The sequence below is a fragment of the Anas acuta genome, chromosome 13, assembly GCF_963932015.1.
Source record: "Anas acuta chromosome 13, bAnaAcu1.1, whole genome shotgun sequence".
NCBI lineage: Eukaryota > Metazoa > Chordata > Aves > Anseriformes > Anatidae > Anas > Anas acuta.
Window position 1 is genome coordinate 9,064,813 of NC_088991.1, and position 19,693 is coordinate 9,084,505.

The following is a 19,693-nucleotide window of genomic DNA, read 5'->3' on the forward strand; positions in this document are numbered from 1 at the left end:
AACAGTTAATTTGAACTTAAGCACCTATGGAAGGGCTGTTAACAAGAGGTGTCTGCACGCTGGAATCCTGCTCGTAGCTGCGCTGTTTAAATCCAGCAAGAAGAGCCCCTTATAGGTTGTATATGCTTTCTGGCATGCCACTTGAAATGGTGTGGGTGGCAGAAAACAGTTTATCACATATTTAACATTGTCAAAAGAAAATAAAATGGATGCATGTGATGGATTTTTGCTATATGCATGCCAAGCAGAAGCAAAGACATTTATTTTAAAAGACATAGCTATCTTGTGCCTTAATCACCCCAGGATTAAATGTACCTCAGTCCTTTACTGTGATATTTTGGTGTCTCAGCAATGTATGGAGGGTCAAATTCTGCCTGTTCATAAGTTATCAAGAGATCCATGAAACAAATCTAAAGGCTGAATTTCATCATCATTAGCTATTACATTAATAGCACTAATGTCTTAAATCTTAATATTCTGGCTCATTAGCTTAGGTAAAAGATCATTAATAAAAAAGGTACATTTTGGCCAAACAACAGAATTTATAAAAGCCTTTGTTTTGTTTTAAAACATCTCTTGCTGGATTAGTGGTTAGCATGGACACTAAATCATAATATTCCATGATTAATAATGATAATATTGCCTAACAATGTATGATCTACTGTAACTTCGGCTCAAACAAAGAGCTCAATTTAATTTTACTCTGTCATAAGTCAAGCCTGTTATCTCTATCCATACCTGGCTGATAGGTGAACGTTTTTTTCCACCAAAGCACAACAAATTTAGAAGGGGCTAAAGGGAACCTGTGAGTTAGTTGGGTTTGGATTTGTTTGCTTTCAAACATACATCAACAAACAAATTATTCTAAGATAGATCAAAAGTTGGTCTTTTAAGTGACAACCCTGCCTACAGAAAAAAAATAAAATAAATTAGAAGAATACAGAACATATCTCAACAACTAAGATAATCCACTTGTCCTGTTATCTTGGTGTCACAGAAGTCTCTCACTATCCCTAGTGCCTACAAGTGATCAAAACCAACTGGTACAGCACAGGCTTCACGCCAAAATCATGCAAACAAATTATTAGAAAGAGGAGTCCAACATGACAGTGATAAACAGATGGGAGTCTGACTTATTGATATATTGCAAGACCAGAATCAGGACCCACACTCTAAACCCCAAAGTGAATTGTATATAGTTTTATATAGAAAATGCCTTTTTTTTTTGCCTTTTATTTTTGTTTGTTTGTTTGTTTTCTGTCTGTCTTTTTGTTTTGGAGGGTGGGGTGTTTTTTGTAAAGAACAAAGGAACAGTCACATCCACCCAGAGTAGTACTTGAGCTTCTGGTAGTAGAAATGCATTTAAGAGATACACGCTAGATGCATCATTAACTCAATTTTGTTTGACTATTGCCTTCTTGTATCTTCTATTGAATTATGAACTGTTTTAAGTTCAGATGTATTTAAAATAATTAGCGATAGCAACACTAACATTTTATTTTACAATTAAAATGTGTTCTTTACTGTTTTCCCTGCGTACTTGTGCAGTTCCCCCCAGACATAAGTAATGTGTAGACAGATACATTGTTTATTTACGACCCCAGTGACAGTTAATGTGGCATATGTGCCTACAATGTTTGACAGATAAAATGAGTTATTTACAGAAGCCGGGTTTATTATGTATGAATACTGAAACAGCTATAGTATTTGTAAAGTTCTCCATTTATTTTCCCAAGAGCTTGTTTCAGTGAAAGTTGTGATGTTTTGAGCTGCTCCAGAAGAGGACAGCACAAATACTGAGTCCCGTCCGTCTATAACACAGTCATCATCTGTACGTGCTAATTTCTAAATTCTCTCTGAATTTATTTGTACAGGTCTTGATCCAAACACCAATGAAGTCAGTGACAACATTTCTATGAGCAACAGTGGGTTTGGAATTTGGTCTGTAAAAATAAAGTGTCTGCAGAAGAGTAGGTTCATATCTGGGTCTCACAGGTTGGCATATTACGGAGTAGGTATAGATGTATAGGGGAGGAAAAAAAGGAGAAAACATTTCACTTCCTAATCTTAAAAGGTCAAAACCTGTTTCCACTGAAGCTGAAAAATAAAAATTACACTGACATTGCCAAGAACACAAATTTTGATTTTTTCCTTTTTAGTAAACCAACTCAAATGCGAGGATAACCAAATTTTGACATAATTATATCTCTGTTACTTAAAGCTAAATGTGCCAGACTCCATCACACGTGGTGGTGGTGATTTTGTTTGTTTTCTGTTATTCCCAACAGCTTTCTTTACTTCATTTCCTACCCTTTGGTTTCAGAATAGTTCAGGTTGTTCTCACAAAACCCTGCAGACGATGTCAGTGGTTGTGATTGCTGCTGCCTGCCTTGGGTCTAAACCTGCTGGTTATGAAGTGCTGTGCTTGTTGTGCAAGCGTGTTATGCAAGATGCTGCAACTTTAAGAGCCCAGTGTCAAAGGTAATCCCTAAGGAGACTTGCATAACAGCCACACATAAAAATGCCAGTGCTGGCTTTTTGTTTTAAAAAGAGAAAAGGAATCCTATGTAATCTTCCAAATATATGATTTTTTTTCCAAGGGCAATCACAACAGATCAGTGCACACGTTTTGCTTGATTTTCAGATGGCTTTATACATCCTTTATGGTATATGTTTCCATGCACACACACATACAAACCCTCACTGTAGCTATCTGGGTCTTGAAACATTTGGAACCCTTTCAAAGAATATTTGTGCTGTCTATTGTGGGCAGACCTGAGTTATCTCAGCTTGTGTTTCAAGCTGGAAAATAAAAAAGTGTAAGCCTGAGCTGAAGCTCTCAGCAGAGTTTATTAGCTCAGGCACAGATCTGTGGCAAATGCAGTCCCGTGGCTTATTCTTTCCCCCTCAGAGCAGACAGAAGGCAATCACTGCTGAGGGAAAGCTATGCTCCAAAATACCTGCTATGCTCTTTGACCAATATGACACTCAATCCAAGGTGAGGCTTTGCTACATACAAGAATAGGGGATTACAACAATCCATACGCAAAGTCCAGCCACCACCATCGTAAAAATACATGAAAAATGGTGGGAGGACACATTTCTTATACACATACACAAGTATATAAGCTTTGGTAATACATTTTACACGTGTGTACTATAATCCCCTCTCCTCCAACCTCTGTCATTTAGCTCTGCTCCCTACAACAAGCTAAACTTTTCACTTCCTTCTCTGCCTCCCCGGCCTGCCTCTATCTCCTTTGGGACATGGCCTCTGTCTAACAGCCTGCAAGGCAAGGCCCTGTCCTCGCTGTAACGTTGGTGCAGGTGGAGATCCTCTGGCTCTCACACCCTTCCCCAGGTAGCAGTCGTCCTGGCTGGGGAAACGGGAAGCGCTGGGAGCCGGGTGACACCAGCACTGAGGGCAAAGCTGATTTTGCTTCTTTTTTAGAGGAACTAAGTATGAGAGTAGCTAAGGGAACAAAGAGAAATTTAAAAATCTTGTGATCCCATTCAGCAAGAGACAAACAAGCAATGCCAGTACATTTAAGCACTGAACAGAACAGAAAGCATTCAGCTCAAAACCAACTCCCTTGGGACTCACTTTTGGAGGGAGGGCTAGAAACGACAGTTGTTAGGGCTTGTGGTATTTGTCTGTGTTTGGGGCCAAAATCAGAAACCAGATGCAGTGAAGACCTCCACGTGGCTTTGTGTCACAGGAGACAAGGCAACAAAATATGTAATTCCTTTCCACTTCCGTCACTCATGATCTATTGTGAAATGATAGAGCTGTGCCAAGAAAAGCCTCTTTAGCCTCTGCTATTGCGAGCATGGTTGTAGATCTAAGTGGCCATATGACAGCCCATGTATTCGTGTATATAATTTTATACCTGTATTTGTAAAGATGCACACAGAGAAAACAAACCTATGATAACACTGCCAGAAAAATCACCATCCTATAAAGCCTGCAAAAGCTCAAGCTCACAGGCACAGTACAGCAGCTAACTTTATTTGCAGTACACTGAAGAAGCAGGTACCCACAGAAAGAGAAGGAAGGTGAGATCTGCAAGAAACCCACAAAGAAACGGTCTCATTCCACAGAAGCCCTGACAGCAGCTTTAGCCTCTGGGGAGAGGTGGGTAACGCACCCTCAGCAGGTTTTAGGCATTTCCCAAGTCCTCTACCACAGCCTTACACACCTCACTGACTGACTTGTCATCAGCCTGGACTCCACATCTGTTGGCGAGAGCAATCCACGTCTTCTCTGTGCACCCAGCTGCCCCACAACACCTGTGTGCTCGGGACAGCCATACAAGTTCCCCCAGCACACTTCATTGCCGCAGCCTTGGTCTCTCTCTGGACTTCCCTCTCCCCTCCCCACATTACAACAAAATACCACGGATAATCCTGGAGAGTGCCAAGTAAATACTCCCTCCATTATACACAGGTTTGCTATCGTAAGGGAGTTATGTTCAAGCAAACTTTTTATTAAGGGCATGCCACTGAGATAGCATCTTTTCTTTCCGCCTCTGGCTGTTGACTTTAAACCTGGAAATCCCACTCAATAAGGATTTCTGACAGCACCGAAGTACAAGGGCAGCTTACAGTAAAGTGCTATACTCTATTTCAATAGTTTAAAAGCCAACTCGCTGCAATCACATCATTACTCACCATACAGGGCCCCATGTTAGCTAATGGGAAAAAGAATGAAATACAGGGCCTTTACATAGTCAGGATCCCAAATAAACTTGGCTTTGTTAAAGGACAATCCTTACAACGGTTTGTCTGGGAACAGTATTTCCTATGTATTTGACACAAATAGCCTTTTCTTCAGCATCAGAGCTGCATGTCTGCTTGTTCCAGCTATTTGTTCTTGAACAAACATATTTATTGTGGCTAATGAAAGGGGAAATCCCTCTCCCTGTTCATGTCTCTGTTCCCTTCTGTCCTTCAGTGACCTGGCGTGTGCCTCACCCCAGAAACCGAAATGACTGGAGCAGCCAAGAGCACAGAGAATTGTTCTGGGCTCCCACTTCTGAAACCACATGCAGAATTTGTTACGGAAAATCTCCCACACTAGACTGTAAATATCAGTTCCCTTTTAATGCTCTGACTTGTGGAAGTTACCTCCACCACCTACAGACATGTTCCCTTCCCAAAACGCTAGATTTAGCTGTCCCATAGAGGTGCAGTCAGCAGTGACAGAAGGCAGAGTCTTTTCCATTCCTGCTACCTGCTCACACAGGTGGTTCCACTTCTTGCAGGCAAGCTGCAGAGGTCAGTAATACTCTCCCTTCCTCCCTCCCTGCTCATTTGCACTTCGTGTAATCCTGTCAATGACTGTTCAATTCATCCTGGGCCACCACCAGTTCCAGTGCAAGAGAATAAAGCTGGATCCTCACCGCAGGAGGCACAGCACAACAGGAGGCGCTCTGTAGAGGGAAATAGACCTCTGTAGAGGTCTCTGTAGAGGGGAGAGGAGAAGGGGCTGAGGGGTGCTAATCTACCTTCTCCTGAGCACCAGGGGAACAGCCGGAGCACGCTCTGGGCATCCCTGCAGAGCTTCTCTCGTTTTAATTTCAACCTAAAGAAATGTGGCTCATACCCTGAGACCACTCCACAGTGTGAAGCAAACAACAGCAACTGGTCTGCTGTCGATTTGTTGCCAAAGTGCACTCTCGAGCTAGAAACCCATCTCTCTTTTTTCTTTTTTTTTTTGGAGTCACTATCACCTGGCTCTTGTAATTGAGCAAAGTCAATAGTAATATAATATTCCTGGTTTAGCTAAACATCTGAAATCTGGTTCCTTATCTGAAGCCTTCATTATAGCTAAAACATTGGTTCTGAAAAAATGAAATGAGAATTATAAGTAAATAGGCCATCTCTCAAGAGTTCTGATATTTCAGATTAGGGACTTGAAGTATGTAGAATACTGATAAAAAGAGGAAAAAACATTATTAAAGTAAATCAAATATATTCAATACATCAAAGTATACTAAAAACTGTAGCAAACAATTTTCCTGATGAAATGCAGGTGCAGTTACATCTTAATAAAATGTGTTTACAAAAAAAAAAACATTTTCAAATTTAAATTTTTCTTCTCTGAAGGGCAATAATACTCTATATTCCTGCTACACCCGCTCTTACTGCCAGTCCTGAGTAAGTCTAATTGTGAATTATCATTTGTGATCCAATTTTGCTTCTTCTATTCACAATCTGAAAGTCTTAGTCCTCATGTGGAATCATGGGGATTTCTTGCACAGCAGTGACAACTTAAAGGGCAAGACAGGACTAACCTGGCTGTATTTTACAGTCACCTCTGTGTCCCTTAGAAAAGGGCCTCATTCTGTTTTATTTTGTATATCTGGATTACAGCACATCAGCCACCTTCATGTTTTAAGGAACAGGCAAAACCTAATTTATCACTACACTGAAGAGAAAAAGGAATAGCAGTTATAAGTACAAAATTTCTAGGATTTAAACAAAAATTGCTAGGATTTAAACACATTTCTTTGCAATCACAGGCAGAAACTTTGAACACAGCCCCGCCTCCATTGCATTCTGCACAGTAAGTAACTTTCTGTCTGGTGGAGGAAGAAATAATTTATGACAATGAAGAAGCGTCAACCATTGGCACAGATAGCGCATATCCCCTCGTTGGCTTTCTGTGACTCCACAAACCTTCCTAGGAAACGTTAATGGTAAAGTTTTGCTTTCAGAAACATTGGCAAAGCCCTAAATCCCTGATTCCCAAGCTTGGATCTGCAAAACATTTGTGGTCCGTGACACCACAGTGCGTGGTCCACACCATGAAACCATGCTAACTGCTGACCTTTGTGATCATGGTATTGTGCAGCAAATGTTGTGGTTGCTAGGATAATTGCTTTGAATAAAAATTACTTCTTAATATTTCCCTAGCTAAATTTGTGGTATATTTCATGTCAATGTGTAACTGCATGTGTTGGTGGGAAGATGTTACAGATCCCTCTTTCTTCTCAATGCACACTACACTGTGAAGTTTTACTTCACAGAGAGGCTGCCTAAGAAAGCTACTCCTGGATGTGAAGGGAGTTTCTAATTAAGCATATTCAAGTTTCAATAGCATGCACTACTAGAACTTACACATTTTCACACATTTTTAGTTTCTAATGACATGGAAGTTATGGGGTTTTGGCATCAAAAAGGATTAAACCCCACAGACAGAGGTTGCTGACCGGGACATACAGCCTTCACTCAAGCTCTAATAAAATCCAAATCCTGACTCCTGCAAGCAATCTGAGGATCTTTATGGCTTTCTAAGTTTTCAAAGGGTATGTGTCAGTGTTTTAAATTTAGTTTACATATTTAAGAAATAATTGTTTCAACATTTATATTTAAGATACATGCAAATGTAAATGGGTGCCTGGATATTTACAAACAGCAGAAATAATTGCCAGCTTGTCTTGAGGATTAAAGTGTCACAGCTTGCAGCTCAGTGAAATATAACCCAAGAAGTTTACACATTTGGGAGATATAACAATGGGAAATTATTCTGAGGAAGTGCGCAAGGGAAAGCAGCATGTATTAACTGAAATATGTTTAGACTGACAGTATTAATTGGCAGTATTAATGGAGATTGAGGGTCACCGATTCCTCTCAAAGATATTTGCGAATCCAAGCTAAAACAGGTCCCTTAGCCTGGACAGCGACTGAATCTGGGTTTACCTCATCTTTTTCTCCCTCTGCACCCCAAACCTCTTCCTGGCACTTGACGTATTCTACAAGAGGGGATACTCGGTCTGCAAGCACAGATAAAATTAAAGGCATCATCTACCTTTTTCTCAAGTTCCCTGTGCTGGGTGTACACGAAATCGTTTCCCCCAGGGTGCCCTTTGTCACAGTTCGCTGCCGCCCTTCAGGAGCTGAGGAGGCCGCGTTACTCTGAGGGAAGGCCTCAGGCCACACAGGGCCTCCACCCTCAGCCAGGTGGCTGCAACGCTGCCTTCCGTACGGCTGCCTCCCTCCTGTGTACTTGTTTAAGAGGATGAACACTACCATTTGTCCGGCCTTGTTTACGTACTTAGCTAAATTTACACTGTCCTGCGGCTCTCTGGGCACAGCATGAGGGAAAGAGAAATAAGCTTTGCCCTGACCCAGCAGCAATAAAGGCACGAGCGAGTTTTGCCTACTTGCAGCAGGAAGCCTGCTGGTGGTACTCGCTGCATCATCAGGGGTTTCAAAGGAGGAACTTTAAAACTTCCTTTGGCCCGAGATGAAACTCTGGGCATTTTAAACTGTTTTCTCTTGCTTTATTAAATGAGTGAATGATTTAATGTTTCTTTTAAAATGGGAAATGGCATCACAGTGCCATAACGAAAGCCTGTTTTAGATTGTTTTATTACACGATTTTTAAATGCACATTGCCATAGCATTTCATAGCTGTGTATTTACATCTACCTTTCTAAAACACACAGTATATTATGTTGCAATTAAAAGCCCACAAACTCAATCTGATATTTCTTCACTAATTTATTCCCAAGCCAATATGTATTTTAATGTTCCAAACCATTGCTAATTAACACATGGAAATATTTTAACATGGATTTTGATTAATTCCATTTAACAGTCTAACCAGTGCTAAAACATATGTGGTGTGTCATTTCTTTCTTTTGAGGAAGGCATTGGCATTAAATCTTTCAATCTTCCTGAGCACCAAATGCTAATTTCAGGAAGATTAAATAACAGACTGCAGCTACAGTTTCCTTTCTTTACTTCCCAGAAGGTGAAATGAACATATTTATGTGGGAGGAATTTCTTTACTGCACAAGCCAAAATACAGAAATTAGATTTTTTTTCCCCAAGATTGCTAATACACCAGCAATCGCCTGCCAACTAAATAACTTTAACCTATATCTGCAGTTCATGGAGAGTTGCCAAGTTATGCGTTCAACTTTCTTTCCCTCTTTTTTATTATTATTATTTTTATTTTTATTAAAGTATTCCCATATGATGTTTTCACCTGCAGCTCCTAAATGCTTTTCCATACTTGAATCAGAGACAGCTAGCTTGCGGTGGGGTGACTCTGGCCATAAATCCGGAAATTCTCATATATAACCATCCTCTGATTTTCACACTTTGAAGGTATGTTATAAATATGGTTCATATGGTACGGCTTTAATGGTTTAAAGTCTAGTATGATTCTGCATGTCAATGGGCCAAGCATACAAAATAGCCAGAGGAATTCATGCAAGTAAGCATCTTATGCATGTAAAAGAACCAGAACATAGAGCGGAGGCTGCTGCCTTCTGGATCACGGGTTAATTGCTCACATATTGCACACAGCTTTTCACAAGATGGAGTTTGATGAGTTTAAGAGCAGTTAAGCACTTCTGCTCTTGTGATTCCCATCAGAAAGCCAACCACACCTGAGTACTGTAGTTCCTCTTCCCCCTGTGGCGAGTCCAGTTTACGTCCTCACTTCCACTGTCCATCCTTCTTCCTACCGAAGCTGAAGCAAGGACTCGTTGTGTGTTAAGATTGTGCCTACACTTTCTTCACGTCTACCACATCTCTCTGTTGCATAGTAACCTGGTTTTCCTCATCTTCCCCTACTCCTTATTTTAGTTGTTGCAATATTCTCTGTAAATCTTCATTCAGCTTGACAATATATGGTGCTATCCCTCCTCCTTTATCTTTTGCTAGCTATATTTCAGTCTCAACCGCTACCACTGTGTCTGAAACAGTGCTTTCTATTTGGTTTCCTATTACTTCTATAATATCTAATCACACTTTCTGCACCATTTGGCTGCCCAGATTCCTGACATTTGCACAAGAGCATTCCAGTTGTTTCTTACTGATCTACACTTAGCAGATAAAGCAAAGTCCAATTTTCTACTTGACTACCATTTTCATCAGGATTAGAACTTTTTTTCCCCTCAGAGTCTGTATTTGTGCTCACTGATTTTCTTGTATTTTCTTTATGCCTCTTTTTATACATTTAAGAAGAGTGTATTGGATGCAATATTTTCACCACGTTCACTTGGTGAGTGGCCCTGGGAGAAAGTCACTGATATCTGCCAGCAAGAACCCCAGCTCTTGTTAAAGGAGCCAAGGCTGTCCTGAGAAGCCCCACGTTCAGTTCCAGTGATGATTCACGATAGCTGTTATTACCCAGGCAAGAATGTGCGCAGACTCTCTTGCCTGAACTTTAAAACAAAAACAAAAAGTGACATCTGTGTTCTTGGACTGCTTAAAACCGTAATTCTTATGCTCTCTACAAAGAGAAAAAAAACAAAACAAACAAAAAAAACCACCCAAAGGTATGACTGAAAAGAGCAGTGAACATCTACATAGGTTCCTTCTATCTAGCTGTGTGTTACTTTAAAGGTTTGAGTCAGATAAAATAATATTTAACTTAGTTCATGGTAAAGTTTACAAATGGCCATTCATTCTCACACAGTGAGCCAAACACAGATCCACAGATCTGCCAATCCTGCTCTCCACAAGCCGACAACGTGCTGTTCGCAGCCCTGAGTGAAAACATACATCGCAAAAAATCAAATACCTGAAAATGGTGCTTTCTCATCTTTTGTTACATGAGCATTCTTTGTTTTACAGTTCACAGAGACAGGGTAGTCACTAAAGCAGGTTGTGTTCCACAGCAGTGTTAACAAATAGTGCAAAGGCTCCAGCTTTGTTAGCACTGCTGGACTACTTCTGGAAGAGCACCTGGCTTAGCTGACAGCTACGCAGAGCATCAAGATCCAGGAGCATTCTTCCTGGTGCATTTGCAATGCAGATAGATGAAAAGAAGATGCTGAAAAATCAGCTCTACCAACTTCTGGTCATTAGTAAAAAGTACATTGCCAGTCAACATAAAGACGATTTCACAACACTTAACTAGATTTCTATATGGCTTGATATGTTTTCCTTAAATTAACTGGAGCAAGTAGAAAAGAGATGCAGTTTTAGTTATGGAAAAGCAGACATAATAATGTATACTCGCTCCATGTTTTTTTCAACAAAAAATCTGAAAAATACTCCTCTAAGGGTGGAAAGCAAGTATTATGGCTCCCCTTTCCTAGTCAGATGCACCAAAACACTGAGGACCACACATCAAAAAGGGGAAGAGGATTCATTATTTAAAGATTCTGGACTTCTGTTCAATCTACAGAAGTCAATAAATTAAACTTGCTATAATAAGTTTGAGAAGTACCAACAAAGTGACACCGTCACATAGTCACTGACCAAATCTATTGGCAGAGCTATGCATACACCCTGCAGTCCTCCCAGGCCATTAACTGATGCCTCCCCATCTTTGCTCAAGCAAAACCAATTCTAGTGCTGCTCTCCCCAAAGCCTTTAAGGTCATCTTATTTTGTGACACTATTATATCACGCTATTCGGGTAACAGTATTTCTTACTCTTAACTTGGATCACTAACAAGTCACTTAATAAGCAGCTACTTGGGCACTGTGGAATTTCAAAAAAAAAAAAAAGTTAAAGAAATCACTTTTCTAACAGAAAACTTTTTCTAAGACTATGATCTTTTAACTATACCTAATTTTATGGGCCCTGTTTTGCAGTCTCCAAGATAAAATGCAAGGTTAAAATTCAGGCCCTAAAGATGCATAAATACTTTTTACATTTTATTTAAAATAGCAAACTGCCCTCTTACTATTCCTGCAAAATACTTTTCCTAGCAATTGTCCGAGCAATCGGACAGTAGCCTTAGAAAGGCCACAATAAGAGGTCTTCAGTCGAGTGGTGTCATATGGTCTTCATTTAGAAGTATCACAAGAACATTACTTCTCACAGTATTTACAAATGAAAAACATATGGCTGTAACCTGTAATACTGCAAGAAATACTGCTCTTTGGGTTTGTTTTTGGCCTCAGACTTTTGAAATATGAACCAAGCAAAGGGATTTCAGCTTAATGCTTGATTCGGTCCATTCTTCTTCAGAGCTCAAAGTCTGGGGAAAGGATAAAGCCTGCATTTGAAAAAAAAGTGATTTGCCCACAACTATGGTAATGCACTATAGCTGGCAACCAGAGAAGCATGTATATCAGAAGGGCGTGGGGATGGTTAAAGACATCTACTTTCCATTTAATTAAAAAAAAAAAAGATATTAAACTGGCTTTGGTTCCTACAAAGAGTTTTATAAGGCATATATAGGCCCCTTGCATTTACTATTTAGGTTCAATCAATATGGTTATCTACCTGTCAATTTTTCTTGCTCTTTAATGCAGAAAGAGAGCAGCCTTTTTTATAGCTAGCTCAGAAAGTACTAAGCTAATCAATACATGCAGCGATAACAGAATGATTTGAAACGTGTAACAGAAGCTTATCACTTTGCAGTATACTGAACCCGTCAAAATATTTTCCTAGAAGTAAAGTGAAAATAGAAGTTCTTCATTTTTTATTACTTAAGTGGGTGGTGACATAGATGTTGTAGGCCGTTTGGATTTGTTCCTAGCTTTGTATTTTTAGGGATATTTGGTATATGAGCGTTTGTTACTTTGTAGGAATGTGAGGCCAATCGTGCAGTGAGATTTAAAAACTCTGCCTAGAGAGTCAAACATTATCTCAATTGCCCTTGATTTCCTGTCCCTAAACATTTATTGGAAATCCATGCATTGTTCTGGAGAACCGTGCATAAGATTTTCCAGGAACACATCTTCTGATGTTCCCACAGACCTTAAAACCCTTTACTTTACTCAATACTCTCAGTAATTTGTGTTTGAGCCCAATCTGAAAAGTACAGGCTTTCCTTTCAACTATCTCCTGCTGAGTTAGTCGATTTGAAATAATTTGCAAGCATCTGATTCCTAGAGGTTTAAATATACATACACGTATCAAGATTCCGGATTTTAATGCAGCAGAGAGATGATCAGTTGTTAGTATGGTCTCTAACCTCTACTTTTTTGAATAAATGCATATAGGATTTAGCTATACAATTCTCCTTGACTGGTAAGTAACAATCATCTGCCATCATACAATTTAAGTAGGTGGAATTCCACATAATACAAAAGCTCTTTGTGATGTCCCAGGCTTGCCACAATTTCCCAAATGTTAAATGCAAGCTCAAAATTAATGTATGTATGTATGTAAATAGAGAATAAAGAGATCAGCGTTAATAAGAAAGGAACAGGAAATAATGTTTATGGCTGGAGGCTTCTTATCAATTTTATGTTTTAGCTCCAGGGCTGTTGTTATTAATTCTATGTCATGGTATCTGGTACATTTCTGCATGCCCCCCAGAAGACGTGACAGACTTATGGCCCTCCAGTTCCAAAAGGTCTGCTTCACAGTTTCTGAATCCTGGGGGCTGCAAGCCTGGGAACTGGTGATTACATTGGAGTTTACCCAAGGCACCAAAGCATTACAGTTTTATACCTTCAGCCTTAGAAAACTATAGCAATAAGTAAAGCAAAGGAGAAAGGCAAAAGAAATCAAAAGGATCACACAACCATAAAGAAATCCTTAAATGACAAAACGAAGTCTACGGAAGCTCTGCTGTTCCCGTTCCTCTACCAGAAGTGTCCATGCATGGTGCAGACAGGTCTGAACAAGCTCTTTGTGGTAAGTCTTGGTCCAGAAATCACAGAGCAGCATCCACGGAGAGGTAAAGGTTATTCCATGGGTGCAAAAGAGCTGCTACCACCACATTCTGACCCAATCTGGTAAGTCTGTGTGAACTCACCATGAATCTTTACAAGCTCAGAAATCACTAAACCACAATCCACTGCACAGTGGAGACATGCCAGCAGCAAAGCATTAACATCCTTGTCCACTCCAGAGGAGCTGAAAGATGGATGGGCATATCTGAGGGCAGAATTGGGCCCTGAGAATGAGCAAAGATTCTTAGAGCAACACCTCAAGTGACACAAATTACGTTATAAAATTGATCACTTCCTTACACATGGCAGAATGCTTCCAGGGCACTCAACATCCTATTCCATTAAGCCATGATAAATGAGACCATATTTCCACATCACTCTGAACTCATCTTTTAAATCCACTTCTTCCAATATTTGGTTACTTTTTCCCCCTCCTTAAGATATTAAAAACTGTCTTTTTCTTTCCCACCATGACACATCTTAATAGATGACATTATTGTAGGACTGTCACAGAGGAGTACTATTTCTCCACAGAATTCCTTATTTTGAGAGCATGCAAAATTTTGAGAAAAATCACTGAAAAAAGTTTGTTGTGCAATCTCAACGTGTAGACCTGGCAACTTGAAAAATGGACTCAGATATGGGAGGGCTACAGAACAAATGATGGAAAAATGTCCCCCAAACTCTCCCAGTGCTAGTTCGAAGAAGATCACCACCACCACCACCTGGAACTGTGTTAGGGTGGAAACCCGTGGAGTAGGAGCAAAATTGTTTCAAGCAGATGACTACGGCTGGAGGTGGCTGGGGAGGGTTCATAAATTGATAAGCACCACCGAAGGATCATAAGCCTCCACATCAATTGTATAAAGATTACAACAGAGCCACTCGCTGCAGTCATTCTGAAAAGGTTATGGGTTTCACAGGTGTGCACTGTCAGTTCTGATTAAGCTTAAACTAAGCCAGTTATCTATAACGTTGGATTGGAAGGAGTTTTATTGCTGAACGCAGGGTAAATCAAATTCAGGATACACATCTGTGGAAAAACACAGAGGGCCAAAGTTCACAGTCCTGACACAGGAGAAAAAAAAAAAAATATCCAACCCTCCAAACTCAGGAGGAGATTTGCCTGCAAAACATCCATCAGTCTGGCTATTGTCATATGTTCTGTATCAGAAAGGAGAGTTATACATCACCGCAACACAGCTTTGGGTTTTCTTTCCTTTTTCAAACCACTGCTCACTTTTATGAAACAGAGACTGCTTTGAAATTATTACCTGCATTCAGTTCTAAAGTGCCTAGAGTTTACCATTTACCTAATCATAAATGAAATTAATTATACACCCGTATTTTTCACTACACAAGATATAAACTAAGGCAGCAATTGTAACAACTTCACAACTTAATTTTTCATCTCTGTGACTAGAAACCTTTCCAAAAACAGTTCACGTTAGAGAACCTCAGACCTACACAAAAAAGACCATGGCTGAAATCCTGTGCCCAAAAAGAACTGGTAACAACTAAATTGATTTCAACAGTGTCAGGATTTCACCAGAAAAAAAAAATAAAATAAAAAAAGACAAGTTGCAAAAGACACGTTCTGTTTCCAAAAATACTTCATATTAATGCTGCACTTGAAAGTACGTCTATTGACTCATAGTGTTAATAGATGGCAAAAGTGAATAAATGTATTTGCTTTTGCAACATCATTATTTCCTTTGCATGCAATTATTTACTTGCCAAACAAAGCTAGCGACAAATCGCAACAGACTATGAAGCCATCTACATCAGCAGATTTTTAACCTAAGGTAAAAATAAACAGAAACATCTGTAAAGTAATCTTGTACAAAGCTACGTTTATTAACAAATACATTTTCTAATAAAACACCATCTGCAAGCAACCCTCAGCTTCCACTTGATATAAATAGGCCTTTTACTGTTTTCAGATGCAGTTCCCAGAAAATTATTCCAAGCTCTACTGCAAAACACATCAGTCTTTGTTGCTGCCTGGAATGTTAATAAATAACATCAAGTTTTTAAATAGTCAAACAAATTATTGGCTTGAAACAATTATTCCAGTAGAAAAAGCTGACCTTTTGCAATAAAGTGGCTTAAGAATGCATCACTCCTCATTCCTAGTATAAAAATATTACCAAACAGGGAAATATTTTGCAGAAAACAAAAAACTATGAAAAACCCATATTGCAATTCTGCTCATACACACGCTATAAACCTACCTTGAAATAGTTACTGCTTCAGAGAAACTCAGAATAAGAGAATAAGTATACAGACTGTAAATAGTTCAATTGGTATCCTTATTATACATCTGTGCTTGGAGTGGACATGAATATGAACAGATTAAAATGTTCCTCACAGGAATATTGTACTGACCAGCAATACAAAATTCAACAGCTTAAACTGTTGGTAGCAGAGTCTGGGACTGAATCCCAATATTAAGAGCTCTTCAAAATGCATAAAGGCTTTAATGGGACACATTTTCATAAGCATTACTCAGAACTTAAGCCACATTAATTCCATTAAAAGCAATGGGAATTCAGCAAACTCTGCAAATAAACTCCTTACTGGTAGAACTGTTTAGTACTGCTGAAGTCTGGAGACTGCCATTTTTCCTTAAAGAGATTAAAACAGTGATATTTATGTCAAACTACCTCTGAACTGAATATGCAAAATAGTGAAAACTGCAGATGAACCAAGATATTAGAGTTCTCTGTCCAGAATTCTAGCTGGTATAAATGTATTATACCCAACTGAGACCTAGCCTTTTAATATTAATTGGAAACAAGCAATGTTAATATTCCAATCTGTGATTTTAAAATTTCATTAAATATTGCTTACTGGGACTATCGCAACAAACTTTGCCAAAAGTAAAGTTAGTCATGCATATTCTAGAAAAAAAAAGGAATGTTTTAAAACATAGTTCCAGGAAATGGAACTGCATATTTCCAAAGACAAGTATTCAGTGCATGAAATACTCAACCAGTATGAGAGAAAAGATATTTTGAACTACTTACTTCACCAACAGGAGGAATGTTAAGCTTTGGTACTTTGTTCTTCGAACTAGGGGTGTTCACTTTTCCTTCCAACAGCGTTCCAAAGGACTGATTTCCATATCCACTCTCAATTTCTATCGGAGGTTTCAGTTCAGGCGAGTCATTGGGTACCTGGTCCTGACCATCCATAGGCCTAACATATGCCGTAGGCTTTTGCTGGACCATGCTGTTTTTACAGTGAAGTCCTGGTGGGAAATTCTGGGTCGAAAGACCATTGTTTGCAGATAACAAAGATGTGGAAGGAAGTGGAGATCCAGGACCATGACTTACAAACTCAAGCTCTGTGGGTGACTTTGAATGACTGTTTTCTTTGTAAGTATGTTCTCCAGCTGCTGACTTTGAATGATTATGCCGCCTTGAATGTGAAGATGCTGCCATAGAGTTTGCTTCCTCAGTTCCTCCACTTTTATGCTGCTCACTCTGACAATTGTAGAGGTCTTCATACCTGCCCTGTGGCTGGTCATGAGAAGAGCTATGCTTTGTCCTACTCTGCTGACTACTGGATTGGCTTGGCTGGGCCCCACTAGAGTTGTGCCCACCACGCGACCAGTCTGTCCTCGACTTCCTGCTGCTCTGGTGACCGTGTAGCAAAGTAGAATTAGATGATAATGAAGAAGGTGGAGGCATTGATGTCGATGAGTGGCCACTGATCTGATGAGATGGGATCATCCTGTTTCTTTGTTCCGGGAAAAAGGTCTGTTCATTTTTGTCGATGGGCGTCTGTGGGACAGAATTCTTTGGGATTCCTACAAGGTGGCTCTGATTGGAATGGTTAGTTAGCAGGTCCTTCATCTCATCATAGTTTCCCAATGTGTTCTGGACACGGTTTGCAAGAGCATCACCTTTATTTGTCTGGAATAAATAAAGGAAAAGAGTGAGTAAATTCCTGATTAAGAAGTTAATGCTTGGAATAGTTGTCTTAGAAGACGGCAAATGTTAGCTGTTTAATGGTGTCATGCTGACATTTAATTTAATTTCAATTACATTTTGCATATGTTATGTAAGAAGAATCTATCAATAACTGTGTTCAAAGAATCTCTTGAAACAGGCTTGCATGAGTAACACTTGTATACTGCTTCCCATTTTCTTAAATATGCTCTCAAAGAAATGTTTAAATTACATCAGTTATGGATGTTATGAGCAAAACAGGCTGGTTTTATGTCAGAGAAGTTGGGCTTGTGCATTTCATATCTCACAAAACATGAATGTACAATTACTGGTTACTCAGCATTTGAACTGCGATCACACATTTTATTTAAATATGTTATTGCACTTTCACCCCCTTGACTCATAGTTCTGCCATAAACAGAAGCCAGGTAGTCTATAACAGACACTCTTCTGTTGCAAGCTCTTCTACGTTGTAACTCCAAGTATTACTTTATCCAAGGTTCAGTTTAACCAATAGCATCGACTCTCTAAATACATAAAAGAAAATGCTTCTAACCACTGAAGAGTTATAGCAGCTTCAAATAAATGATCCTTCCAAAGATTTCTTACAGAATATAAATAGAGATGACTACCACATTCTTAAGTATTCTTCCCATTGTTTAAAGGCTGGTTGTATTTGTGAATCATGCTTTTCTTTGAATTCCAGTAATTATTAAATAAATACTGACTCATCTGTGTTTCACCACTATTATACTTTCCCTTCTGAAGCAGAATATGTTTTTGTTTTTTTATCCCTTTACCTTTACACTTACAAAAAGCTGGACAAATAAGCTGGAAGCTATAACTAATATGCAGCTAATTTCCTCTCTCCTTGTTCTAAGTCACCCCACAGAGACCCAACGTACCAGCCTTCTCACTGACCTTTATGTTCCATGGAAATGACCAGCAGAGAACTAAAACACCGCATTCCCCATGCTTATTACTTTACGTGACTCAAAGGACAAAAACAGAGTAAAAGCATAGTTCAAGCAGATGGTTAACTTCTACAGTCTGGAATTAAATTATCATAGAACCATAGAATATCCTGACTTGGAAGAGGCCCACAGGGATCATTGAGTCCAACTCCTGGGTCCGCACAGGACCACCCACAAATCAGACCCTATGTCTGAAAGCATTGTCCAAACACTTCTCGAAACCCAGCGGCTCGGTGCCATGACTACTCCCTGGGGAGCCTGTCCCAGTGCCCGACCACCTCTCAGCGCAGAGCCTTTTCCTGACACCCAGCCTAGCCCTCCCGTTGCAGCTTCATGCCATTCCCTTATGTATGCTGCAGCTACAAAATGTAAGTAGTGCACAGCGATACTTCAGGCTACAGCCAACTGTACTTATATTTACATTTGTTTTTTCATTCAATACAGCAAGCAACGTCACAATCCAAAGGGGCCTTAACACCAGGTTGTAAAGATGGGGAAAGGTAGCACTATGAGCTTGTGGTTGGTTAGAGACAGTCCCACTTAATTCCTCAACCAAGGATGCTATCATGCCACTGTTCCCATCTTCCTCAAGTATTATGCAGAAATCTGAGTGATGAAAAAAATCCATGCATGGATTCCTCCTGAAATATCTGCTTATATTAACCACTACTGAACTAGTCAAGAGATGAGAAGAATATTGCAGAAAGATTTTTCTCTTAGTACTGCACATGGCATAAAAAATGTTGAAAAAAGATAATAAATGCAAATTTTCTTTTGCTCATTCTCAGGGATTGTAACGTATATTACCGCTGCACTGAGGCAGTGATTTAAAAATTAACTGTTCAGTGTTGTTCTCATCTATATACATTTTGCCAATGCTCCTCACTGACACAGTTAATAATCCCAGTTGTGGAGAACCACGAATCACTTTTATTCACTAACTAAATCCCTAGGTTGGTCATTTTAGTGGCAAAATTATATTCTATCTACGCTAAGAATAAGCTCTTTGTATATGAGCAGTCTCCTTCAACTGAGTTGCACAATGAGCCATTTGGGCAGCAGCCAAAACCAGGCTCTCTCTGTTCAACCCCCAAATTTAAAACAAGGAGATTCCATTGTGCTTAAGGGCCCAGCAGGAATTATGATGCGAAGTCTAAACACT

At 39.5% G+C, this 19,693-nt stretch overlaps 1 protein-coding gene across 7 annotated transcripts in view; it reads right to left on the bottom strand.

Moving 5' to 3' along the window:
- Window positions 1–19,693, bottom strand: part of AFF2 (ALF transcription elongation factor 2) — a 363,897-nt gene that overhangs the window by 223,900 nt on the left and 120,304 nt on the right. For all 7 annotated transcript variants that reach the window (XM_068697361.1, XM_068697362.1, XM_068697359.1 and 4 more), the window contains exon 3: window positions 16,631–17,521. In XM_068697361.1, the coding sequence (XP_068553462.1) occupies window positions 16,631–17,521 (891 nt within the window). The remainder of the gene's footprint in view (window positions 1–16,630; window positions 17,522–19,693) is intronic.